Source organism: Simochromis diagramma, unplaced genomic scaffold (genome assembly GCF_900408965.1).
Source record: "Simochromis diagramma unplaced genomic scaffold, fSimDia1.1 OVJJ01000387.1, whole genome shotgun sequence".
In the NCBI taxonomy this organism is placed as follows: Eukaryota; Metazoa; Chordata; class Actinopteri; order Cichliformes; family Cichlidae; genus Simochromis; species Simochromis diagramma.
The window spans coordinates 4316881-4344801 of NW_024387152.1; the positions used below are offsets into that span (position 1 = coordinate 4316881).

The 27921-nt window shown below is 43.2% G+C and overlaps 2 protein-coding genes across 10 annotated transcripts in view; both read left to right on the forward strand.

Moving 5' to 3' along the window:
* rerea (arginine-glutamic acid dipeptide (RE) repeats a) overlaps window positions 1-2171 on the forward strand; it is a 127555-nt gene extending 125384 nt beyond the window's left edge. For all 9 annotated transcript variants that reach the window (XM_040047895.1, XM_040047898.1, XM_040047896.1 and 6 more), the window contains one exon: window positions 3-2171. In XM_040047895.1, the coding sequence (XP_039903829.1) occupies window positions 3-36 (34 nt within the window). In that variant the 3' untranslated portion in view covers window positions 37-2171. The remainder of the gene's footprint in view (window positions 1-2) is intronic.
* A 15089-nt stretch (window positions 2172-17260) lies between these two features.
* The window catches only part of samd11 (sterile alpha motif domain containing 11), an 82872-nt gene continuing 72211 nt past the window's right edge, over window positions 17261-27921 (forward strand). Inside the window, exons 1-3 of the mRNA XM_040047474.1 lie at window positions 17261-17320; window positions 18767-18822; window positions 20562-20661. The gene's annotated coding sequence lies outside the window, so the exon portion shown is untranslated. The remainder of the gene's footprint in view (window positions 17321-18766; window positions 18823-20561; window positions 20662-27921) is intronic.

The window sequence follows — 27921 nt, forward strand, 5'->3', positions numbered from 1 at the left end:
AGTCGACTGAAGAAGGAGAGCGACAAGCAGCTGTAACGAGCCGAGGGAGGCGGCGACTGACAGGTGCAGGACACAGGAAGTTGTTACAGAGCAGTTTCAAAGAGGCTCTTCAGGATCCTCTGAACACTTTCAGTTTTGACGAACAGAAAAAGCCAAGTGAATCGTCTGAGATTTCTCCTGAGATTTTTGTTTTTGTTCGTGTCGAGGACCTTTTTTCTTTTCTTTTCTTTTAATTATTATTTTCCAAGACATTGACTTTCTTTGGTATATAGCCAGTAGTGACAACATCCTCAAGACTCCTGCATGACAAGCTTCCCTGATGTTTTTTTTGTAGGTGCTAGAACAAGACACTGTGCTTATTACAAAACAAACAAACAAAAAAAAAAAGAAAAAGCCGAGACCGGTCAGACCATTTATGGAAAAATAACAAGTGCTATCTTAAATTCAACATTTATTTTAATACATTGTTGGAGGTTTTTCATAATTTTAAGAAAAGCTACAGCATGGCGTTTTTGAGTCTGTAAATAGTATATATAAACATATAATTATTATTATAATTATTATTATTACTAGGTGTGGACTCCAAACCAAGTCGTTTCAACCTCCAGTTATAATTGTTTCAAAGCATTATCCCTTGTTTCAGAGGGGAGCACCATGGCATTATACGAGCAGTTTCTGAGAGTTACGGTTGCGTTGTGACGTTCCTCTGACATCACTGTGTTTAGATTTAGCCACACATGCACTATGTAAACCATCAGCCTGTCACGCCAACCACATCCATTCATCGCCTTCCACGCTCGGCCGGTTGAACTCGGCGTGTGGACTTTTAACGATGGGGGAAGCACTTGAAGAAGTGACACCGTGGTCGCTGACGCTTCTGTGGAGTGCACGCTGAGGATGGAGGGAAGATATTAAAAAAAAAAAAAGAGTTTGCACTGAAGGAGCGTCCTCGAGCTCAGCTGATTTTATCCATTTTGATTGAAATTACTATTTAAGAGCCAAATGAATCCTCTACTTTTAGGATTTCTTTTTAAAGGATATGTGGTCACCTGAAATATCGGCTGAATGAAAGAAATTTGGGGGGGAAATTGCTTTGAATTTTTTTTAAACAGTGTTCACTGTAACAGGAGCCTGACAGGACTGTTTTTGTTGTGTGAATGAGTGGCTGTGAGTCTGTTCTAGTTTGTCTTCTAAATGTCCCCCCCCCCCCCCCCCCCTTTTTTTTTTTCTTTTCTTTCCCCCGTCCCGTCATCGGTGTTTGTTGCAGGGCTCAAATCCGACTGAGCCATCCTCCACCTAGGCTGTAATAATGTTCACTGTGACACTAGAGGGGGGCCTGCCGACACTTGACCTCCAGGAGGTGTAAGGTCGATGATGTTTGTGCGTGCCTGTGTGTGTGTGTGTGTGTGTGTGTGTATTTTTTTTTGTATGCCTTGGTTCCTTAGGGATACACATGGCCTTCTGAGGCCTCAGAGGTGGTGTTTGTTTCTGCCACTGACTGTTACATGTAGTGTTGACCCGTCATTACCAGTGCACACGAGCCCACCTTTTTCTTTCTGTAGCCCATGACACAGATTCTGCAATTATTCCATGCACTAAGACTGTTTGACCGTCATGGACGATTTTATTTGATTTTATAATTGTATAATTTTATTTTAACTAATCAAAGAAACTGTACTTGCATTTAAAAGCGACCATATCGTCCTATGGAGCACTATCATTTACCACACTCGCGTCTCTGAAGCTCTGACAACAGCCTGTCCACTCTTGTCTTTCCATCGCCCACCAATTTATCCCTCGCCCCACCATGTCTCCTCACAACCTACTCTTCTTCAGCATCATCATCATCATCTCCTCCTGACGATCCCTCACCTCCTACTCCCTCTTTTTTGTGTCTCCGAAGCCTTTGATGTTAAGTGTTGTCAATGGTTTAGCTTCTTGTTTCAAAGCGGCAATAGCAGAATGTAAATTCTGACTGCTAAGATTTATATATATACTGGTATCTTGAAGCTTATTGTATATATGAGTAGTCACCATGGGATGACACAATGTAAACAAAAAAGTAGAAATAATAAGAAAAATTGTGAGTCCTGTGTTCTCTCCATTTGAGTATTTTGTAATTTTTTTGAAAAATTTGTGGAATTAAAATAAACAACTACGTTACACCACAAGACCGCCTCATCTTTTTTCTTCTTCACGCCTTCTTTTTCCGTCTGCACGTTGTAGGTTTATTTTATTTATTTATTTTTCTGGAAGCGACGCGCTAAATCCAAGCGGGAAAGAGACAGTAATCCTGTTTTAAGGGTAAACTATTTGGATTATTGCTCAGAAAGAAAGCAGGAAGTGCTCTTAATTCCTCTTGTTTTTGTGTGTGTGTGTTATTGAAATGTAATTCTGCAGCTGAGCAGACGGGCTTGTTGCCGGGTCTGTTTCTACATTTGCTCCTGAATAAAGGATTTTTTTCTTCTTCTTGACAAGCTTTAAAAAAAAAAAGGATACCTGCTTCTTACATTTCTTCACCCTTCCGTTTTCTCAGCTTCACAAATACTGAGCTTTAATAGATCACCTCAGCAGCAGGTAGTGAATCTCAGAGCTGAATATTGCACTGCTTTGGTATAATAACATCAAAGCCGGGCTAAGCCAGAAGGAACACCTACTCAGGCTCAGATGCCTTGCTATCAGCGGGGCAGGGCTGTCATTTCATCCTGTGTGTGGGGAGTGATAGACCGGCAATCTGTGATGGTGTGCCGCAGCGACGGGTGTCATTTTGAGAGGGAGCTATTATTCTACTGCTGCTCTCTGAAATGATGCCCTGTCCTCGGGAAAATCGAGGTTCCTTGGATGCTGTATCCCCGGGCTGTCATGTGAGGAGGTGCTGCTTGTTGTTGTTGCCGGCTCGCCTCACCTCCCCATAAAACACAAGACGTCAGAGCCGAGCAGCACTGGCTGGTTGAATTATTCATCCCCCCCCTCCTCCTCCCTCTCCTCTTCCTCCTCCACGCCGGCGATGGAGCGACTGTGACTTGTGTCAGCTCAAATCCTTCTCATAATGCTGTGTGTACCCCTCAGGCAGGCAGAGAAGGGGGATAGGCGGTCTTGAAACATTTTTGCTCTTTCACTCTGAGCAGCAATATGTCTTGTGCTGTTCTCGCGCTGTTCTGTCTGTTGCAGCAGGTCGTGGACACAGAGCCTCCTCATCTCCACCGTCCTGCTGTCTTTTTCTTTCGCTCCACTGGGCCTGCCTGCTGCAGAGTGTGATGCTCGGCGGCGGAGACGAATCTCCGCGCCATTAGAGCATTCAGTCGGAAGGTAGCTGGGTTCATTCTTCCGGGTAGCTTTGCAGCAGCCCTGAAGCTGAGCAGGACCCTGTTTATCTCAAAATGAGCTGTGGTGACATAACAAAAAAACCCTTACAGCTCTGCTCCTGCTTTTATCCCTCATCCACTATCTGGAATACATAGACAGGAGACATGATACTGTATATTTTCTCTGCCTGCTATCCAGCCAAGTGCCATCACTCTCTTTAGTTTTATGTGCATGTTCCAGAAGTTCCTCATTCACATTTGGGCCACCATTCAGTCATTTCAAAAACAGGCAACCTGTAGTTAGGATAAAAAATAAATAAAGCCTCGATAAATTGAGCACAGCTGTAGGAATTTGATGCATGCAAATAATAATTAAACCCATCTAAAATGCAAATGAGGTAATCTCCAACAGACATATGTGTAATTTATTTTCAGTCCTGCATTTCGGAACTAGCTGAATATTTATGTGGATGGCACGGCCATCATTTTACGGGAAAAGGTTAAAGCCAGGTTTTATGATAAAACTCCAGAATGAAAACTCTGCAGCAGAAACTTCTGTCTCTGCTGCAAAGCTGATGTGAGGGGAGGAAAAAAGAGACTGATTTTATAAAGTCCCTTTTTTAACGTACCTTTGATTTATCATTTAATCCCCCCCCCCCCCCCCCAAAAAAAAAAAAAACAGCTGACTATTGTTGATTATGGGAGTCTGTTTTTATTTGAAACAAATGGTTGGATGTGCAGCACGGTGGTCTGGTGGGTAACTCTGGTTAACCTCATCATCAAGGAGGTCCACCGTCCGGCTGGGGCCTTCCTGTGTGGAGTTCCCTGTGGGTGCTCTGGCTTCCTCCTATGGTGCATACATGCTTGTTAGGTTAATTAGTGATTCTAAATGAGGTGTGAATGTGAGCCTGAGTGGTCGTCTGTTGGCCCTGTGATGGACTGGCGTTCTGTCCATGGTGTACCCCGCTCCTCACCCTATGACAGCTGGGACAAGCGCCAGCCCCAATGTGACCCTGAAAGGGGTGGATAGTTTGATAATGGGTTTACATAAAAGTGCAAATATAGTTTATTTATTTATTTTAACCAATGGTGCTCTTGATCCCAAAGTTTAGAGGGAGATCAGAACTCTGACTGGATGAGAATATCTCACCGCCTGAAGCCGAAAACCTCTTTGGCTGCTTCAATGGCTGGTTTTTGGGGTTTTTTGGACGGTTGTGATGCTAAATAATGAAATGCTATCCAACTAATTTTGATGTATCTTTTCCAAATGGAAGCCCAATGTTGCTCCTGCAAGCTGTGAAGTCATCAGTGAACTCTTTCACTATCAGGACTACAACCTTGAGCTCATACATGAGGTCGATCACGTTGCAGCTCCTTTTTTTCCTGCTATCATTTTGATAAATGGTGTTTTTTGAACATTGATCCTGATCCAAGTGTCAAATGACTTTGACTGCACTTGCTATTTTGGCCCTGTCTAAACACCAGTGTCAGATATATCTATCTTTTATTTAACACTAAATATGCTAAAGTACAGGGTTCGAAGTGATAGAAAGGTGTTACTGTGCATACATGGTCTGCCTCTAAAAGAAAAAGAAAACCTTGACCGTGTTAACTGGCAGCACTCAATGGAATAATCACTACTCAGAACAATGGCAAAGTTTAAGGAACTCCGTGAAGATCTAAAAAGGAAAATTGTAGATTTAGAGCAGATTCCACGATCATCAGTTCAAACAATAATATATACAAGTCCAAATTATTCAGATTTGTCACCACATTGGTTCTTTTTCCATACTTCCGTAAACTGTCACCCTCAGACGGGAGGAAATTTGTTAGGATGTTAAAGATCAGCCCAGGAATAACCAAGGATGAATCCTGCCACGAACTGGAAAAGACCAGCGTCACTGTCCACAGTGAAGCCAACTGTATATCTGCTGACCAAGAAACAAGTTCCTGCACCAAAACCAACACCTTCAAGTTGGACTGAAATTTGCAGCTGTCTACATAGAAAAGCCAAATGCCTTCTGGAGGAAAATTTGAGCTATTCTGCAACAACGACAAGAGGTATGTTTGGAGGTGTGAAGGTGAGGCGTGCCAGCTGTCAAGCATGGTGGTGGTAGCACCATGATTTGGGGCTGTTTTAATCAAAAGTAACATTTTAAATCCAAAACGTCTTCACATTTCCGACACACTGGGAAATAATCAGGGTGTTTCCTCCACCGCTGCTTCAGATTTCTATAGCTCACCTTTTTTTTTTTTTGTGCAACTTTACTGCAGTTACTTTCCACATTAAAAATTCATACGACCCTCTCATAACAAGCCTGTGTTGCTTGTTAGGTCCACTCAGAGCAGCATCTAATTTATGATAAGAACAAAGGAGCTGTTCTGCACCATCCCAGGAGGATCCTGCAGGCCTGCATACCACAGCATCATAACCCCTGTCTTTTGTTAAGAGCTTGCTGCCGCTTTGACCAACTTTAACGTTCATTCGCCGTGCGTGTGTGTGTTTATCTTTGAGTATCTGTTTGCGTTGCTGCCTGCTGTGTGTTTGAGGCTCAGGCTGGAGCTCCCATGCTTCTAATGATATCCTGCTCTCACATTTGTGTCATAGCCGATCTGGATTCCCCCTTGTCTGCACCAGCGGATCAACCCACTGGCCCGGTTTGTGCATTCCTCGCTCGCCCCCAACACACACACACACACACACACATACATAAACGCCCTCAGCAGGCCTCTGCGCTGACGCCTACCACAAACCTCACACAGACTGCCTCTCCTTCTCCCACACTCGTTCTCCCTTCTGTCTCTATTGTCTTGAGTTTTATTTCAAGGGAGCAGCGTGTAGCCAAAGTCGTAGGAACTCTTTGCTCAATAAAGCGTGCCAGGTTCGGGTCCTTGTTGGCAGGAGAGAGACAATGTTAAGCTCACACGCTAGACTTCCAGGCTCCTCTTTATTGTGTTGTCATAAAGCATGCAGCTGGCACATACTTAACGTTCAGTGGGACTCGGGGCTGCCGCAGCACACCGAGCCTCGGGTATTGCCCTTCCAGCCGTCCCCGTGCATGTTTCTTACTGTGGCGTCTGTACACTGTCAGAGTCGCAGAGACATGACATTTCAGCTCCTTCAGAGCAAAGCATTTCACTTCGCCATTCACCCAGTGGAAAACCTGGGAAAATAAGAGCCCTGCCGAGACTGCAGTCTACCAAAAATGTCCTCTACTGTCATCTCGGACTAGTGGGACAGTGCAGGGGATATTGGTTCTTCTGGCAGTGCACTCTGTCAAATTTATTTTTCAGATGAAAATAAAGACTTCAGGCTGTGATCTGATTTACTTCTCCTCTGCTTAAAGGGCACAGAAACCCAGAGTGAATTTAAGACACAGCCTGCATACTGCCATGTGGCTAACCCGAACCCTTTTAATGGGTTTCAAATCCCAGAGAACTCAAAAACAGATTCGTTTTAGTGCAGCATTTGTAAATAAATTATTTTAGTCCTTAAACTAGAAAGTGCATAATAAACCCCGAACTGCTTTGATTCTGTGCAGGAGCAGCAGGTTAGTACATCAGTGCTTCTTGATGAACTGATTCTGCTGTTGTTGCCGGTCACAGGGTTTGTAACGCGTCCCTGCAGCCTCATCTTTGACATAAACACAGCAGTGTACTGTTACTATTCATAACAGATTATTCACACAGTCTTTAATCTGAATGCACAACTACAGAAGTGTGAATGCCACACGGCAGACACACATTTATGCTACTAAGCAACAAACACAGATTACAGCTGGGGGAGGACGACAAAGCTATCTTATATTCACTGTGCAAAACTCTTGAGCCACCCATTATTTTTTATATTTCACTAGAAAAATTGCACATGCACTCATTTTTTGTACTGTTACTATGGAAGAACAGCAAATAAGGCAAAAACAAAGTCTTGACAATCCTAACTTTCTTTTTTGCTCAATCCAGGTATGCTTTTACTGCATTATGCATTGTGCTTGGGATCATTTTCATGCTAAAAAATGCATCCCAAACCACAACAGAGCCTCCTCTGTGTTTTATCGATGGCTGTAGAAGAGATTTACACTCCATCGGACCTGTTGTTGCTGATTTTCAGTCCAGTTCTTGTGTAATTTTGCTCACCTCAGCCTTTTCTCTCTGTTTTCCTCCTTTAAGGCTTCTTGACTGCCACCCTTCCACTGACATCATCTCTGATGAGGCTTCAGTGAACAGTAGATGGTCAGCTGAAGGGTCAGATACATCTCTCAGGTCCTGTGTCAGGACTTTGATGGATTTTTTCCTCTCTCTTTCAGATACAGCTCATCTGCGGTTAAGCCCACCACTTCTGCTTTTGTCCTCAATGTTTTTAACAACACATTATCTTTGATAACATACTGTGTTATCTTTGGCTTTTTTTTTGTAGATTTAACTAAAGAAACAGGAACAAAGTAACAAAGATACAGTTTACAAGTTCACTGGTTCATCCCTTGAGTTAGGTGCCTTGTTATGCTTGAATGACTCATAGGTCAGTGTTGAGTAGTCCACAGGACTGGACTGAACATGAGTGAAAAAGCAGCCAGTGTCCAGAGAAAAACTTTGAAAGCCTGAAGAACTGTTGCTCAAGGCCACTTTAAAAATGACAACAAAGCGTGGTTCTGTAGAAGCAAAACACAAAAAAATGAGGGTCGGTTTGAGATGTTTGCACAATACTGCACTGTATATCATCATATCAGAGTAAAATCAAAGTTAATAATTTAAATCAGAATTAACACCAGAATAAATCTCATAATCAGAGACAGGAAGCTAACAGCATGGTCAGATTGGGGTCACATTCAATCCTCTTTATCAGGTTTATTGACTTGATTCAACTTCCTGCCATCGGAGCGGATGTAGCCCAGAGACTCAAAGTTTGTTAAACCTGATAACAAACTATTTTTAACCCAGTTTTGATGAGCACAGTCTTTATAGACATATCACACTGTCCCACGAACTTCCTGTTTTTTTACATGGTGAACAACAGCCTGTCTGATATCTCAGGCAGCCAGCTACTGGTGACCTGTTTACATAACATCAAAATGTCCACCTATAGCTAACATGCCTTGGATGTGTGGTACATGTAATGCTTGGAAATGCACAGATGTGAAACAAATTAAAGGAGAATGCAAGTCAGGCAACAAACTGGCAACCAGTCCGGGGTGTATGCTACCTATCCTATGGCAGCTGGGATAAGCTTCAGCCCCCAGCAACTCTGGACTGGATATGGACCGATGGATGAATGGATTGATGGATGGAACGCCCAAACCAAAATGCTGATGACTGTAGTTAAAATCTGGGAGCTGTGAAGGCCATTATACTCATTAGACCAATCAGTGACTTACAGGTGCGCTACTCATCGTGAAAAGCACTACTCCTATAAGGATGGAAATATTCCATCATAGGATACAGGTGACCACCCAGAACGACCTTGAATTTTCCTTTTTCCTCACCTCTAAGGTGATGGTTGGACCCAAACCATGGTGCCTAAATGTCCCCCACATATCCCTGACAATCTGCCTCCATCTTTACACTCGAGCTCTTTGAATAATGTGTGAAGTAAAACTTAAAGCGTTCTCTGCCTTTGTCTCATTTCCGTGTTTTGAAGTCCATTAAAATTTAACATGGTGGTACATTAACCTCAAACCTTTACAGTCATGCCCACTCTTTTACTCTAAATTTGTTGCCTTGACCTTCAAATGATAGCTTAACTCTACTAATAGGCAATCTTACCTCCTTCCTGCCCAGGGTTCAGCAGAGCTTTCCTTTGCACAGACTTAAAATGATGAAGGTCACAGCATCGCTTTACCAAGATGAGCTAAATGTCTTCTTTTTATATATAGATGCTGTAGACTCACTATCATTGAACATATAAACCGGAGAAGCTGCTTACAGGCAAACTGTGGATGATGCTCCAGGAATGTGGCCGGCCCTGGGACTACCGCGGTAAATGAGCAGTTTTGCTATAATCTGGCTTGTTTACATGCTATATTTTTCATATATTGATGTCTAAAGAAAGACATAATCTGAAAACGGAACAAAAACAGTAAAATTCATAGAAATAATTTGGTTTGCTGTGCATCTTTTCTAGACAATAATAGTCATACAAAAGCAGATTAGCCGCTCAAACCCACAAGATCATGATTGTGAGTTTAAGATTAATTAATAGTGTTTCCTAAAGGTGGATTTCTGCATTTGGACTTGAGCATTTCTGTTAAGCAGCTACTGAAATATCTTCTCTGCAATATAAAGGTGCTTTACTAGCCAACACAGCCACAAAGCTTGTGCCTGTCCCACACATAAAAGGTGCTTATTGACAGCATTTTCTCCCTGTAGTCTGAGCAGGGGAACAGCACCACTCTCCCCTAAAGGAATGCTTATTATTGTCCTTACTGTCTGCTGTGCTGAGCTTGCTATATGATCATCTCGGTATAGATACATACTCCCTACTCCCATTAGGGCTGTAACCAACGATTATTATTAGCTTTTTTTCTCTTTCAGGAGTAAAAACTGTATAAATTCAGTTTAGAGTGAAATAAGGAGCAAAGCTGCAAATCCTCACACAGACACTTTTCCTGATAAATCAAACCATATATGTGTTTTATTTTGCACAACAGATGTGACTCTGGGGGAATCAGGTTGTCATTAACCGACTGGCCTAACATGCTATAGAGCAGCTTCACAGTCTCCCATTATGCAGACAGCGCGTGTTCGACCCTGGCCTGTCATGCTTGCTGTGGTGGCTTTATAAAAGCCTGCCTGTCTATGGGTAGCAACAGCACCAAAGCTAAATAAATCACAGGCAGTAAATGGCTTCTACTCCTTAGCAATTTCCTCAGCTATCATCAGTCTGTGGGCCAGGACTGATAGTATGCTGTCAGTCGCCTGCTACCACGGAGAAGCCCGCTACTGGTTTTTCCTGTGGTGTGGCAACTGGTTAGCCTCACCTACTGCTGTGCTAAGGACTATAGCTAGACTAAGAAGGGGGCCTTGGGGCCAAATAAGGGCTCTGGGGTGCAAGTGGGGCTACCGCCCTGCGGCTTGGGGACAAGGAGCACCCTGACCTTGTGTTTGTGCTGTAGCCGACCCCGTGATAGATGGCGTTTCCAGTGCTTTCACCCACTGCGCCGTGGGGCTGTCCACTTGCCCTGACACAGATGGATTGGCCTTTGTTTTTTCCCCCTCACCTCTGCTGTGTAATTAATCTTCAGTTGGAGTCCATGGAAGAGAGTGCTCGGCCACTGTGCTGGCAGATAAACTCACCGGCGGGCGGGCAGCAGCAGCCTTCAAGGCCCCGAGGACAAGCACCACCTCGGAGATGGAGAAAGAAGAAAAAAAAAAAAAGATGTTTAAATGCATGCTGCCCCAGGCCTCCTCGCTCACCTTGGTTATCAAAAGAAGAGGAGGCGAGCACAATATTTGTCCCTGCTCCAGAATACAATTTATTCTGGATGAAAATAGCATCTCTGGGAAGATTCGGCAGTAATAGACCATCTCCAGCACCACTGTCATCATATATTTTACACCGAGGCCTGGTTTCTCTCTGCCTATTGCCTTACCCGCACCACACGTTTTCTGCTTCATTTCACAAGATAATAAGACTGTGGGCTGAAATGTCTTAAAGCAAATGGACATATCTGTGCTACTATTTTTTTACGCTCTGTTTGAATGGGTAAGTCAAGCGGCTGCAAAGAATCCACATTACACTGGTACGGGTTTGTTTAATGAAGGCTGCGAGCATAAAGCGGCATTTTATGGCCAATTATAAAGGAAAGAAAATGTAAATCATCCATTTTTCTCTCTTACTGTTACATGAAACATCTTCTAAAAGTGCAGTATTATAGATTTACTTATATATTTACAATATAGCTTAGTCCCTTGTTTGCTCTTACCACAGATTACTAGTTTAATATTTGATCTGATAACACTATAATAAGTATAACTGCGTGTAAATATTTATGCCATCAGTGTAATGGCAGAAACGGTTGATATCTCTATAATGACTCGAATGAAAACGGTGTCTTTTAAGCGTTGTGATCCAGGCGGTGTTTGTGATTTGAGTGTAAAATCCTCCTTTGGGTGAAGTAGTGGGCTGCTAATCACAGGATGTGGTTAATCCCTTGGCTGTGGAGCTTTTCACCAGCTGAGAGCAGCGAGGTTATGGACAAGCTGAAGCCCCCTCGAGATGGAGGTGTGAAGCAAATCCAGGCAAATCACTGAGCCTCGAAATGAGCCATACAGAGACAAAATAGAAGAGCTATACTGCCCCCCCCTTTTTATTTGTGCGTGTGTGAAAGGAAAGTCTTCATAAAGCTGTTTTTAATACTGTGCAGAGGGACAGGTCAATTTAATGAGGTGATGTGAAGCCTGGAAATGAATAGTGTTGTGATATCCTGCAGCACAGCAAATAGAGGCACTGGGAGCCATTGAGCTCCGGAGCCTGAGGCACAGGACTGCAGAGCAAACAGGCAGTGTTAGTTCACTAAATGATGCGGAATGGATGCCGGATAATCACCACACTGCTCATAAATTCTCCTTTAAAGGCACCTCGTAGAGCAGCCTGAGTGCATCTTCTTTATATAGCTTTACTTTAGGTCACATGATCCAAGCATACGACAGCGACGATGCCGTAATAATCGGGATTAAAGTGAATCTAATGAACAGATATAGCACGTCAACGCGCAGCGCTCATCCCGATTATGTGTTCTCGTGTTGAACATTTCTGCGGAGCAGCCCCCGGGGTTACGGAGGAACAGTGCACGGCTTAGTCGAGCCCTCCTCCCTCCTTCCCTCCCTGCACGCCCTCCACTCCTGTGGCTGGCTGCAGATTTAATGGGCTTAGCAGCTGTTGAGGAAAAGCAGTGAGGGCTTGTGGCATATGCTCTGGTTAGAACAAAGAGCAGCGAGCTCGCCACATGAGCTGCAACTGCCTGAGCTGAACGCGGCGCTGGCACAGGGGCTGCACTCGACCATTAAACCGTTTTACAGCTTGTGCTCGTTCAGTTTATTTGATTGACGTTTTTGTTTTTGTTTAGTTAAAGCACTACTGTGAATATTTTGATCATTTCTCTCCCATATGACAAAAAGAGCTGATTTTGTTTTTAGATTTTTTCCTTTTTTTTTTAGGTGTTTGTACGCGAGGCAGCGGTTAACCTTCTCTTTGCAGTGGGTGTGTAAGCCTGTTAATTCATGAAACAAGAGCAGAGCATGGTGTATTTCAAAGGTTCTTTAAAAGGCACTTGACAAGGCCGCCCTCTTCAGGGAGCGCTGTAACCCGTCCAGCACATCTGCTTTCAATGTGCATCATGATGTCATTCGGAGGGAAGGCGGTGCAGAGAGTCCTCTACTGGAAATGCACATGTATGCCTCTGTGTGGAAAAGTTTTTCTCTTATTTAGAGTGTGGCTTTCTCCAGATGGCATGTGCACCAATTAATGGAAAATTATTAAAGTTTCACTCTGATTTTCTTCTTTTTAAAGCAGGGAAAAGTCATTATTTTTCCTTTTTCAGGCAGATGAACACTGAGCTGATTTTCTGTTCGGAGTCTTTTTTTCCCATTTGATCTGGCAACATGCTCTACTGCTGGCTGCAAATATGGTCAGATTATTAGCTGTAAACTAATTAATTCTGGCAAACATGTGATCCTCAACACTCACACACTGATTCTGTTGAGTGTTGAGCTGCAAAAAAAGGGGGAGAAACCAACTGCCTTGTATCTGTATTCAGATTCAAATACAGCATGCTCTGCACATGCAGATGGCATGAAGTGGCTTCTCTTCACACACACACACACACACACACACACACACACACACACACACACACACACACACACACACCCTGCCCATGCAGTGTGATTACTCACACAGCTAGCAGATGTAGTGGAAACAGGCCGATCTAAGTTTTATTGCAGCATGCACGCTGTGCATACACGAGCTTTAGCAGACAATATGTGTAAACACTGATAAAGTTGTGTTTGTGTAGTGTGTGTGTGTGTGTGTGTGTGTTTTGCTGGGTTTCCTTACTGTTAGCAAACACACTGTGGAGCCACGTTCTCCCACTCGCTGCTGACAGAAACAGCTCAGCGACTTTTGCGTGGGAGGGAAATGTGGCAGGTTCGCTAACTGTCTGTGCTCATAACAGTACAGTGTAAGGTGTCTAAATCAAGAAGTTGCTTGCTTGCTTGCTTGTGTGTGTCTCTAGGTGTGTACGAATAAAAGCAGGCAGTGAAAGATGTCTCTTGCATTGCCTGCTTGCCCTCATTAAAGGAAATATGTCCCTGCGCAAGCAGCGCTCCAGGGAGGCAGAAATGTTTGAACATACCAAATGGCTTTCAGTGAAGCAAACTAAAACGGTAAACACTTGACATTGTGGCAGAGAGATATGAGAAGGCCGGCTGTGAAGGGGGAGGAAGGGGAAAATGAGAGCGAGCGAAGAGGCCACTGGGTGAGCGGTGGCTTATCATGTGTAATCTCCACCAGTGCTGCTCGTCAGTCTCGTCGTGGCTGACCTTGTCTCGAGCGCTGCTGTAGGCGTGACCCTCTATCCCAGCGTGGCTGAGCGGACCTGTCACACTCTGTTTGTCCGCGAGCCTCTCCGCCCGCCGCGCACACATACCCACTGGCCACGCTGCTCCTGCGTACGCTTCGCTTCCCTTACAGCGTAACACCATGAAAATGAGCTGAAGATAAAAAGGTTGCACAGAAAAAAAAAACTACAAGATCACATTCACGATTCTATTTATTGTACTAAAATATTGTTTAAATCCAAAAAAGGCAGCTTAGATTTTAAGCGCACACAGAGTTGAGTGCACTGTGCATGGGCGGGTTGGTGAGACAAGGTGGAACAACAGGAATTAAAAGCTAAATAAAATATAATGCATTGCCCTCACTAATTTCCCTTTTTATGACTCTAAATGGCTTGTGGTCATTTTTGTACACCATCTAAACCAAGTTCTTATTTGCCACTAGCTTAAAGGTACAACTTTTAAACCCTTTTAATGTCAATAAATTCTGCAAAGTCTGCCTTTCATTACTTTCTGATACCCTGTTTAAGCTACTCAACCCCAAGCAGGTTAATCCCCACCGAAGATGTAAATCTTAAAAAATGTTTAAGTGTTTGACTCTAAGCTGCACATGCACATGTTGGGATATATTCATAATCTCTAGGATTTATGGACAATAAGAAAATATACTCCGCTGACTCATACTTTGAAAGATTAAAAGTAGCAGGTGGTAAAAGGTTAATTAGGCATAAAGATATATATTTTATTTAATAAAAATAATATTTTGCAGTTCCTGTCCCAAGTGGAGGAGTTCAAGAATCTCGGGGTCTTGTTGGCGAGTGATGGGAGAAGGAAGCCGGGGATCGACAGACGGATTGGTGCTGCGGCCGCAGTGATGCGGACGCTGCACCGGTCCGTCGTGGTGAAGAGAGAGCTGAGTGTAAAAGCGAAGCTCTCACTTTACCGGTCGATCTACGTCCCTACCCTCACCTGTGGCCACGAGCTGTGGGTAGTGACCGAAAGACCGAGATCGCGGATACAAGCGGCGGAAATTAGCTTCCTCTGAAGGGTGGCTGGCCTCTAGATAGGGTGAGAAGTTCGGCCATCCGGGAGGGGCTCAGAGTAGAGCCGCTGCTCCTCCACATCGAAAGGAGCCAGCTGAGGTGGTTCGGGCATCTGACAAGGATGCGCCTCCTGGGTGAGGTGTTCCGGGCATGTCCCACCGGGAGGAGGCCCTGGGGCAGACCCAGGACACGCTGGAGAGATTATATCTCTCGACTGGCCTGGGAACACCTTGGTGTTCCCCCGGAAAAGCTGGAGGAGGTGGCTGGGGAGAGGGAGGTCTGGGCTTCTCTGTTTAGGCTGCTGCCCCCGCGACCCGGCCCCGGATAAAGCGGAAGAAGATGGATGGATGGAATATTTTGCACACCCTAGGTCTTGTTGGTTATTATTAAGCGTAGTATTGTGGATGTGCTGTGATCCCCTAACATTAATCTGTTGGAAGTTTATCCATATCACAGTATGAGTTAATATTCACATTTTATAGTCTTAATTTGGTTTTAACCAAAAAATAGTTATACCTTTAGTCATGAAGTTGTATTTGGTTCATTTGAATCAGTCTTTTCTGACATAATTATGATCAAAAACTTTGATACTTCGCAGCCTTACAGACTTATTTGTGTCACACAGTTCTGATAAGCAAAAAATTCAAACAATTTGCTTCACAAATTAGTTGCAGTCACCTTTTCTGCTGAGCCCCACTTTGTTTGTACCCCACACCAAACAATTCCTTTTAATCATTAACAATAACCAGTTCAAATGTAATTTTACCAAATCATATTCATTCAAAGTAGTTTCATGTTTTTGCCTGATTTGTATGTGCCCCACCTGCAGTTGTTCTGTCATCACGGGAAGACCAATTATGCAAATAGTGGTCCTGCAGTGTAGTGGTTCACATATTTGCCTAACAAGTGAAAGATCTCCTGGGAGGAGACACAAGTCCCTGTGGAACAGCATTAGGAAGGACATCCAATGTAAAATCTGCCGACTCAAACATGCAGAAACCTGCTGGCGACCCCTTGTGAATAAGCAAAAATCCAAAAATAGATTATGTATGTAAAAACATAGTGGTTGTGCTGTTACATGGAGATATGTCTGTATAGGTTCTCAATCTTCCAGGTCATAGCAGTCTTGAGTGCTTGAAAAGAAGGTAATTGGACTTCGCCTCTCATCCAAGAGACCTCTTCACTTCTAAAACGACTGGCGGAGAGTTCCAGGTATTTAACCCTTAGAGGGGGCTGTCACCTTGGAGGTGAACCAGAGGGTCACTGACTCACTATTATGTCATCACATGAGGCAAGATGTAAAAAGTTACAAACAATATATTTATTTGTTCTTTTAAATAAAAAGTCTTCATGCCAAATTAATCTTTTTTTTTTTTTTCAAAATACAAATTTTGGTAGTGGCTTTAAAGCTTTCAACTTCTGGTAATTTAGGATCATTTCAGTGTTCAGCAAAGGTTCTTCCAAACTCCAAAACAATGTTTAATTTTATAACGATGGTTTACAACAAGTCTTAATGTTATTGTTGTCATTTTTATGGGTGGCTGACCAGAAGATGGCGACAGAGCGCCAAGGTTGATTATATAAAACTCAAATATTTCAGCTGGACAGAAAGTCTAAATAGGATCCACTAAATGCACTTCATCTAGCATTTTTACTACAAAATTTGTAAAAAATCAACTTACCTAATAGTAGTATGTGGAGTTACCACTAACATTGTTCATGCAGTTTTGTGCTTTTGTGATCAGAGAGTGTCCATTGTAGCTGGTGGGAACAGTTGGCTGGGAAAGAAAGATTGTAGCTGAGGAAGTGAACTGGCTACCTATTAATAAGAAATAGGACATGCAGAGGATGATTCCCTCACTTGTGTTGTTGAAGCTGTTTCTGATCTGGATTTTGATTTGTGCATACACAGTCAACCTGATTCAAGAAAGATCTAAAATATAAGAAGGTAATAGGGTAGATTAATTTTGTCAGACTTCAACAAAAGAGGTGGGCCAATTATTTGATTTCAGCCCAATTTACAGTTTTTTGGATTCTGACTAGACCTAGTTTTAAAATTGTTTTTGGATTGTGTTAGTGGACTTTTAACTTAATGAGCTAATGCTGTAAAATACTCTTTTTTCACAATAAAAGCCTGTAGTTTGGATATTTGATTTGTAGAAGAGGTAACATTCTTGCTTATCATATATTTTCTAGTGCAAAAAGCATTAGTTGAGTTTGTAATTCAATAATTTCCCCTCTAATTAAGCATATATCCCAAAAGGGTATTTTACACTGAAAGCAACCGGATGTTGTTAAATTTGGTAGTAGGAAGTCAGCTGTTTTCCTGGCAGCATCCAATGACAAACAGAAACCAAAGACTGCTCCCGCTTTCTTTTATATACAGTCTCTATTTTAAACGGTTAAATAAAACAGTGACCGGTAAGTAATGATGACAGTCACGGGCATTTAACTTAAAGTTAATAATTATAATGTCCTCGTTAAAGAGACAACTAATCTAGAAAGTATAAAATAACGTTAGTTAGTTACCAAATGCAAAAATGGCTTCTAGCAATTAAATATTCGATAGCTCTTAGCTAACGCTGCTAACAGTTAGCTGTCTAAAACGCAGCTGTTTTCACGTCTTTAGTATGACACTTTTTAGTTGGGTAATTTAATGCAGCTATGGTGTTTTACCCTGTTAGTTAAACCATAAAATTATTGACATTACAACACATAAAATTTACTTTTTAATTACTAATTGATACCTTTCCTAGCAGTGCTAGCAAGCACAAGGTACACTTCAGTCAAAAGACTTTGTAAGAAGTCCTCTGAAACTCCTCTAAATGTAAAGATTGCTTAACATGTTTTCAAGATTACAAAAAAACATGTCATTTAAAATAATTCTTACCACTAATGAAGAGCTTTTATCCAGTTTTGTGCTTTTATATTATGATAAAGTCCATACAAACACTGAAGGCTGCACACATACTCAAAGAGCTACATCCAGCTATATTGTAGATATGCTTGCAAAGGTGTGTGAGTACAAGAAAACAATAATTAGAATACAATGTGTTAAATTTGCTTAGATGAGAGGGTCCAGCAGTAGATCAGAGGAATAGGGAAAGATTTGTCTGTGTGTTTTAGTTTGGCTTAGCTGTAGGCTTGAGAGTGTGTGTAATTGTGTACAGGGAAAGGAATTTATGGACACTGGGGGTCTGCTGTCATAAAAGGAGACAGGAAGCTACAGTTGGGGGTTGCTGATGCTTGTACCTTTAATAAAAGTTCATAATTGCCATAACTTGGAAGTAGGTTTGCAGGAGACTCTCCACATGCTTATCTGTAAATGTAAGACAACAAGAGGCCAATGGCCCAGTGGATGCAGAGTGGGGGTCTCAGTGTTTGTAATGTTCCTCGGAGGGGGCTCTCTGCACCGGGGCTGTGATCGACCGTGGCTGCTGGGTCTCTGGGGGTCCTCTCAGCCTGGCTGGGGGGCTCCTTGGCCTCCCTCCTGCTGTGTGCCCAGCCTGGAGGCTGCGGTCTGTGACCGGCTCTCGGTGCAGACGGCTCCCTGTTATAGTATTTCCTCACTTGGCTCATGTGAACCCAGCCCAATCTTTACTCTTTAAGTGTGTGTGTGTGTGTGTGTGTGTGTGTGTGTGTGTGTGTGTGTGTGTGTGTGTGTGTGTGGGTGGGTGGGGTGGGAGATATGTGTGTATTCACATCATTTATGTTAATGAGAGTGTGGGGAGTGAGTTGGAGGGTGGGGTGGGCTGCTTTTAACTATGTAAAGCACTTTGTGCTACATTTTTTGTATGAAAAGTGCTTTATAAATAAAGATTGACTGATTGATTGATATGTTAACTGTGTTTTGTATGTTGTCTAAAGGAATTTGGTGTAGATTGGGTGAGGAGATTACTTGTATGACCAGCAGGAAGCCACAGGTACAGACACACACACACACACCCACAGTGCTTTAACTGTTACGCACCCTCACCTACATGCACACTCATTCACGTGCTCGCACATACACACACAAACACAGTTTTCAACACACCATGGGGGTTTTATGATGAGGTCACTTCTATAAAGCTGACTGTAACAAACAAAGGAGTGGGAGATCTGCAAAGGGACACCAGCCTTGCACGTCTTCCCTTCTAGAAGATGCATGCTTAACTGAAGATGAATAAAGGTTTTGTAAAATGGCTACTGAGTCCGGTGCCGTCTCTGGATGCCCGAGGAATAAAAAAGAACCGGGGTGAAACTGATTTCGTAACAGGTGTCACACAAGCCAAGGAATATCAGATTTCTTCAGATAATACTATTTTTCAGGCATTAACAGGTGGGACAGACTAAACACTTCAAATGTGCAAATCTGATCTCTTTGCAATTAATATTCAGTGTAAAGCTGCCCTCAGTCATGAGAGCTGCACACATACCAGGATTAATCAGGGTAGATCTCACAGGTCAGTAATACTAGGGTGTAAGAGTCTTGCAGCTCAAAACCCACCTGCACAACAATGCAACAAAAGCTCTGACCTCTACAAATTATGCTGTGCTGGCATGATTTAGATAACTATTCAGATTTTTGTATAATCGCTATTTTAAGTTTTATTCTAGTTATATTTCTGACAGTCAGCAGCACTTGATTACGTCCACTCCATTTTGTGCTTGACCTAATCCAGGTCTGTATTCAGTGATGGATTAGCCATCTAGTAGCTAGAAAACATGAAAATCAACAACAACAAAAAAAACCCCATGAAAAAAAACCCCTTCTTCTAGTATCGAGCATCAATCCAGGATTTCATGGATTTCGTATAAGAATAATACCAGTTCACATAAGGTATGCTAATATTTATTAACATCTCCCATTATGCGTTTTGTCTAATATATTTATCATTCCAAAACTACTGTAGATTCCTGTGTTTCAGTCCTCTGTAAATGTGGCCATACAAATATTGCAGTCAAAGAAAAGCTGCATATCCTTTATCTGCCTGCTGGGAGTTGAGCTGTCTGCTTGTCTCCATAAGATGGCGCAGTAGGCACATATTTTAGAGTTGGGGTCTAGTTTGTGTCTTCGTTTTAGGGTAGGGAGTAGACAGTAGATGGTGCTGGTGATTTATTATATTGGGGGGGAAATGTCTAAATGAAGGATTAATTATTAAATGTCTGAAATGTTTGTGTTAATTGATCACAAATTTTGAGTTTAAATAGTTTTCATTATCAACGTTATCACTACTACTGAACAAAACCACTTCAGAGGTGTAAATATAAGTTTAGACATACTCTGATTTGACTTAACAGGCTTAACCTCAAACTTGGGCGCAGCCAGCACCCTAATCACCTTCAGCATTATAACTCAGACAAGAGAATTCTGAAATCTTCATACACTGAAAAAAATAAAATGTGTTAAATGTAAATAATCAAATGTACCTCAGTCACTTGCAAACTGTAACAGACCTGCAATAGCTTGCTGAGGACAGCTTCAGCGTGGCCACAGAGAGAAGAACCACTATGCCCAAGGGAGGATTATAGTAATTTCAGCAAAGATTGGACTGTAGGAGAAGAGCTGGGTGGAATATGTGCATGTGTGCATTTGCATGTGCATGTGTGAATATGGGAGATTGGGGTCATCGCTGACATTCATTATAATGAAGTCTTCACCCTGTCACCCCTCCCACAGTTGCTAAAAGCATCACACCCAATCTGCACTGGTTTCGTGGGAGGAAAGACCATGCAGAAGTGCATCACACATGGCCTGAGAGATAAAGGGCTGTTATAAGGTACTGTTTGACACAGACAGTAGGTGTGTTACTACAAACAGTTTTTTTTTAAAACCACTTTGACATTTGATAGATGGCCCTGATTATCCCAGTGCCTGTGCGTTTTACAAGAAAACTAAATGGATAATCCAGGTTTATTCTTAGTAAGCCTGATTATGTTAAGCTAGCTTGCAGTGATCCCAGGTAAGAGGGCTCAAACAGGTATTTCAGGGCTTAAAGAAAGAAACATTGTTTTAATTTTGTCTCCTTAAATGTGAATTGTAACTCTTTACCCCTTGAAAGCTTACTAGGAGAAACCACTGAAGCACTTTTTGTGAACTTGGTGCTTACTTCAGGCCTTCTTATAGAACAAAATGAGTGACGGTAGTGAGTTTGGCCTCTGCCTATGCAGCTACTGAGGTGGCAACACTCAGGAGAGGAGAGGGGATGTCGTCACATTTCATCTTTATGGGGGAAAAGGTGAAGAAGAACAAGGGGAAAGCTCAAGCTAATAGAAATGAGGTAATCGGTGTCAGATCAGCTCCCTTTTATATTTATATTACATATAGACCTGTTTTTCCATTACCACTAATTTTATCTCCCCAATTAATTAAATTAAAACAAAAAAACACAAGTGTTGATGCTAATCTTCATTTAGATCGGTCTCCTCAAGGCCTCTGAACTCTGAATGGTAATCTTGTATAAGAAATTAAGAAAGTTTGAGCCGTCGTTTTGTTGTCTTTGGCTCAGAAAATATCTGGAAATGCTTTCCTTTGCTCTAGTTGTGCGCTTGAGTAGAACTAAGTTTGCTTCTTTGTTGGGGACTACTGCCAAGCTCTTCCCTCACCTCTCCTGAGTGTAATTTTATTGGATGCCCACTGCTTCTCTGCCCTTTCCCAGACAACTTTGTCCATGAATTGCTTTAGACTTGAATGAGCTCAGTGTCTCCCTATACAAGACCTCACTAGCAACTAAAAAGTTTGAGTAAAAAAGTACCACAAACTTGTGCTAAGTCATATAATATATATATGATGTCACCCTTCATCATATATATGAATATACTCAAAAATTAGATCTAACTCCTGGTCCTTTTTTTTCCCCCCTACTAAATTGTATACAGTGCTCGTGATTGGGTATACTTTAAACCATTGCTAAAAAGAGAAATGTTGCCTTCAGCCACCCAATATTCAAATTAACACCAGCAGAATAATAAACCTGGCAATAATATTGATCTCTTGTATTCTATCTTATTGTTACAGAGGGCTATTTTCTTTTGCCTCAGATTATCTGATGACTATTATTGTGTTGTAGCATTTCCCCAATTAGCCGTGTGGGCTGAGGATAGAATGAGTAATTCCAACAAACGTATTTATTTTTGTTTATATTTTCATCTGTGGAAATATTGGGTGTTTTTGTGTGTGTGGGTGTCTGTGTATGGCTGCAGCCATACATTGCAGAGAGCACTCTTCTATGTGAGCAAGTGTGTACTTGTGTGTTGCGGGTGATGTTGACTTCCTGAGGCTGATCACCACCTTCTTTTCCAGCGTCTTGTTTTTGCCCATCTCTCCGCCTTTGTGGAAGTTGTGTGGGCACCCTCTGGATTGCCTCACCGCCGAAGCATGCCGGACCCTGTTATCCAGCTATCCATCTGTGTTATTGATTTTTTTTTTTCTTTTCTTTTTTTCCCCCCTCTTTGTAGAGTTTCATCTTTCCTCCACTTTTCTGTAGAGCGATGGAGAGGGAGGGAGTGTGAGAAAGGAGGGGCGAGCGAGGGGGCAGAGCACAGATCTGAGAGCTTGGGGTGGGGGTGGGGAGGTGGAGGGATGGAGCGTTGGAGGAGTGGAGCAGCGGTGGGGCTTCTGAGCGTAGGGGTGTAAGAGGTTGGGGTGGGGGGCACTCAGCCTGGACTATGGATGAGCAGAGATGGAGAGAGAGAGAGAGAGAGAGCCTCTTGAAGTGTTGAAGCTTCTCCCTCTCTTTCTCTTTCTCTCCTCTTCTTTTCTCTCCATTCTCATGGGAGCATCCCCCCCCCTCATCCTTCTCCTTCCTCCCTCCTTCTCCAAGGCGCCTCTGGTACACACGCTCCACTTGCCACCCCCCTCCTCCTCCTTCTCTTCTTCCTCCTGCCTCTCGCTCCGTCCGCCTGCCTGCCGTCTCTCCATCCCGGGGGGCTCGGGCAGTGCTGGCGGCACAGCCGTGATTTGCAGGAGATTTGTCTAAGTGAGAAGCAATTAGTGCGCCTAAGCACCGCTAATGTATGCACGCTGGGGCCGCCCCTCCTGCTTGGCACTGCCAGGGCCAGGCCGAGCTAGGGCATGGTTTACCTTCTACATAGTCTGCACTTCTTCCTTTCATCCGGAGCTGTCATCTTGCTCCAGCCATAACCCGGTGCTTGGTGATCTATGACCATAATGTGACTTAGCAGGCCACTTAGCTGTGCTACTGTTTACCACATCACTTTATAGCAAGTATTCAGAACTATGTATTCTCCAAAAGGTGGCAGTTTAGAGTGGGGTTGTGAACCTTCTCTCTTCTAATCTTCAGCGAGGTGCATGGAAGTCACTTCTGTCCTTCATCTTCTCCCACACAAGTTTCCACTGCAGGCTCGGCGGAGGCTTCAGTAAACCTGGAAAGTTAGGTCTGTGAATGATGGTGAGTGGTAGCATAATTTGAGTGTGGTTATCCATCCACACATTAGTGTACACACTCAAATGAACACACACACACACATTATAAACACTTGCACAACAAAGTGGAACAGTGGTGGGTGGTAGGATTCCCTTTGAAACCTGCGGTGTAGAAAGGCTTGTTTGCGATCGAGCATGCATGAGGGACGTTTCTGCATGGTGTGACTCTCCAGCTACTTGAAAATGAACTTTGCCCTTTTCTACATGTTCACTCTCTCTTAGTCAGACAAAAACAAGATTAAGTCTGCTCATCCTTGCGCCGGCGCTGACTGCCTTCCAAGTGGGAGTCTACATGGACTGTGGGTGGTTTTGAAGCAAAGTGCTTGTTAATTAAAGATAGGCTAATTACTGGCGCTTCTTAGCCTGGCTTTTGCGGCGCTGATAAGAGGATAATCCCGGAGAGAAAGGCGTAGATCGAAGTGGTCCCGGGTAGACCAGGCCTCCTGCTCGACTGGGCCGGAAGAAAATAAACCCCCCATCCTTCCAACCCCCTCCTGTCCTCTCTCTTTTTCTTTAAAGAGCAGGCCTTGCAACCAGAGTATAGAATATTCAAGCAAGCTGCACTTCAGCTGGAGGAAGCCTACATAAAAGGCTCAGGGACATTAACCATTGCTTGTTAGGCTGAGGGTTTCTGAGTCTCATTTTTTACATCTACAAGTTTAGCGTTGGGAAGTGTTTTAAAATGATCGACTGACTTTTATTAATTCCTGTGTGGAAATTCGTTTGTTGCCTTTTCCCCATGTGAGAAGGTCGCATTAGCTTCAGAGTTGCATGGGCTACACATGGTGTGATTTACTGGCTTTCTCACAGTCACATGAGCAAGTAGGATGTCTGTAATTTGGTTGCTTGTTTGTGGTCAAATAACTATATCCATCCTCATTCCACATACATGAACACACACACACACACAGAGTCATGTAAATAATCACATTTATAATCCGCCTCACATTCAGATGACTGAAAGGTTGCATGACCCAACTATCATTCACGTGCCTCTAACCCATATTTTGTTATGGTGAGCTAGCCATTAGCACTTGCTGGGCTGTTCCCATATGCTGGGCCTCCACAGATCTATAATTCAGAGGTGGCAGATGTCCCCATGCAATATTCATGAGTGCCGTTCCAAGCCAGGCTAGCAAGCGAGCTTGCGGTAGAACCGTCACAAGGTCCCTGAATATAGATGGTGTGTTCGATGTTGACCCGCGAGTGCACCTTTCCCGCGACTCCTTCATGCAAATGTGCCACAATGAGATTCTCATAGACGAGGTTTTAGCAAGTCACTCTCTCAGAGAACAGATAGCATCATGGGGTTTGGAAGGGACATAGGTGTTGTGGTGATGGTCTTTGGTTATGTATGAATAATTGTAGGAGTCACGAAACAGAGTCTTTCTTAAAGGGGCACGCCATTGCTTTTACGTGTCATTTCAGTTGTGAAAAAGTTGTGCTGGGTTTTGACACCAGTCCCATTAAGGTGTAGAGTCAGTCAACATATCAGTATTTTCTCTTAGCTCTTGTAGTATCCACCCTATAGCTGCAGATAGTTTTGGTTTTATTCATCGTGGTTTTGGAGCAACCTTTACTGAGACTTCTGATCTCACTCATTATCCAGAAAGTAATCAGATTTTCTTCAGTGTCACTTTGTTGTTGACTTGGTTCGTGTATAGAAGCAAGAGTTAGAGACCATCTAAAGATGGAAATTGAAACCCCGTTGCTTTAAAATGAATGAGTAAAAATTGAAGTTGCTTCTACAAAGGTAAAAGCAAAATCAGATGTGAACATCTTCAAATAAGACTCAGAGACACCTGCTTCTAAGTGAGAAAACGTAGCATTTTATACTTTTGTTCCTCATTTATTCTTATTGCATGTGGGAATATAAAATACAGGTGCTGAGAAGGAGGCCGCATTTTGTGTGTACGTGCATGAGCACGAAGGGTCTATGTAAATCACACCTACATACCTGAAGAGACAGCAGCGCTGTGTGCTGATATCCTCAAAGAGTGGGAGATAAAACACACAGGCACCCAAGATCACAAGCCGCCGCCAGCTCCAAGCCTGGCCGGCGCTGAACCGGCAACTCGATACCTCCTCCGGAGCCCTGCGGAGGGGGAGTGGGTGTGGGAGAGAGGCTTCCATAAAGTCTGGTCGGCCGTAACCTGAGCTCCCAGCAGACAGCCACGGTGCCTCGCAGTCAGGCACGGAGGAGTGTGTGTTCGTGTGTGTGTGGGAGAGAGTGCGTGTGTTTTGAGATGGGATGGGTGACATGCTGCCACACGCTTGTTACCACGGTTGGGATCAGGCCTGTGTGCGTTTGTAGATTACAAATACTCCTAAACCACTCTGAAATTCCTGTTTCTGTGTCAATACATCATTTCTTTTTAAAAATGTATTCATTTTCTTACAGCGACCCCTCTTCTCTCTGAAACTGATATAGACCATGAGATGATGGGACCTTTGTCACAGAGTCACTGAGCTTTTCTTCCCTTCAGGCTTCAGGCTTTTCTCCAATATCCTCCCTCTTTACCCTCAGTGAGCTTCCAACGTGACTGTCATCCAAAAGCATCTGAGATGTCAGTGAGCAGAAAACTACCGTCGGCTGCCATCTTGCTTGCTTTTGCTGCCAGAGTGCTGCCCTTTACAGATGTGAGCTCAGTGTTTGTGGTGCAGGAGCGTATTTGAGGTGAAGGAGAAGTAGTGCTTGGGGTGGGGGGAATAGAATGTGCTTGTCTCTGGGCTGGCAGAGGGACAGGAGCCTCTTGTGCTGTAGCGGTGGGTGAGGAGGTTAACTGAGCCACAGCAGAGCCAAGATGCTGCCTGGGATATTGACAGGTTGGAACCTGAGGGCTCCTGCAGGATAGGAACACACTGCCAGAGGCTTGGTTACCACCACTGCCTGCCTGCCTCGGAGGGAAGGAGGGGTGTTAGGAGAGTGGGCTAAAAGGAGGAGCAGGAGGAGGGTAATTTGGAAAGTGTAGATATCAGACAAGAGTCTGAGATTTCTTCCTTCTACATGGATACAAAAAATTGGATTATAAGAAGGGCATGACTGGAGTGATATTTTTGCAGTCATCGTTGTATTGATGAGAATTTTGCGTTTGTAGAGTAAAAAATCCCAAAAGCAAACGCTAAACTGCATGTAAAACCATTAAATTGATGTTCCTTTAAGGGCTTAATGATTCATACAGGCAAAAGCCCTCATTTGTTACTTTTCAATTACATTTCAATTGGAATAATATGAATTTTAATACATCGTTTTGTGAATCAATAGCACAACCAGATCACATCTCTGCTGAAGTAGCACTATTTTTCTGAATACTCGCCAAGTCCCAGAGATTGGAAAACAGAGTAAAATCTGTATTAAAGATTTGTTGTGGTTCCACCATCTTTGCGTAGCTCCGCTTTGCTGCTTTCACTCGGTAAGGAGCTGAGTTTATGGTCTGTGTGGTTCAGGGTCATTTGCCATGGTAACAGTGGACCAGGTCAGAAGGTGATTGGCTTAGCTGAGAAGGGTGCTGGCGGCTGTTTGTTGATTCTCTGATAGGGGTGACCTACCCCTGACCTCCACACAAATCAATACTGCCTCCTTAAACTTTCATTTGTCCTCATTTGGTCATGCTCACCCGCGCTTGGGAACAATTAAAGTGTGTCTTTTTAAATCTAGAAAAAGCACGGCTTTACCGCAAACCGAATTTAGATGGAGACATCTTTATGCACTATTATTCATATATTGAAAGTTGCAATGTTACTGTACTCTTAAGAAGCTCTAAGAAAATATTGGTTTGCTTAGATTTGCTGTATGTCCGGGTTTTTACATCTGTAGCGTAATCTAAAATAGAAATGGAAACTGGCCTGGCTCTTTTTTTTTAAGAGTAGGCGAACAGGAGGTTAGTAAATTTCCAGTCACATGGTGATTTCACAGAATGATTTTGTGTTCTGTTTATAGAGAATTTGCGTGGTACAGGGAGTCCCTCCAACGCAGGAAAGCCTTTGAGAAGCTCCTTCCTGTTTCTTTACCTCCTCTTCATTGCACTTTTGTTTCTTTCTCTCCTCTCACCCCCTCATTCTCACTTTCACCACCCGTAATCCCCGGTGTAGCCCACGAGGTTACAATGTTCCTCTGCACGGCAGCAGGGCTGTGTGGGCTCCTTGTTGTTTTGTTTTTTTTTCTTTTGTTTTTTGTTTTTTTCTTTTTTGCACATCTCACATGTATTTCTCCATTCTGGGTTCACCCTTTTCCACTCCCCCACAAAGGGAATCACCTCACTGGAAGGCGTTTTTGTTAATTATGTGGGCAGTTACACTGAAACATTATAGTCATACACAGAGTGAGTGACATAACATGGTGTCATGACAGGTCAAAAATACAATCTGTGCCTCTGAGCTTGTTTGTGACCGTGTGTCAGACTCAAAGCTTCGATACTTTATTGCTGCATCAGTGTAACTGGCAGGAAATTGCCTCGGTTCAGCTTAAGGTACGAAACATAAACAGCATTAGATGTTTGCTTTACAGTGACGCACGCACCACTACTGCTGAGCAAATTCTCACTGCGGATTGGTTTCAAGAAAGTATTACTATGAGTTTCATATTGGGAACAAA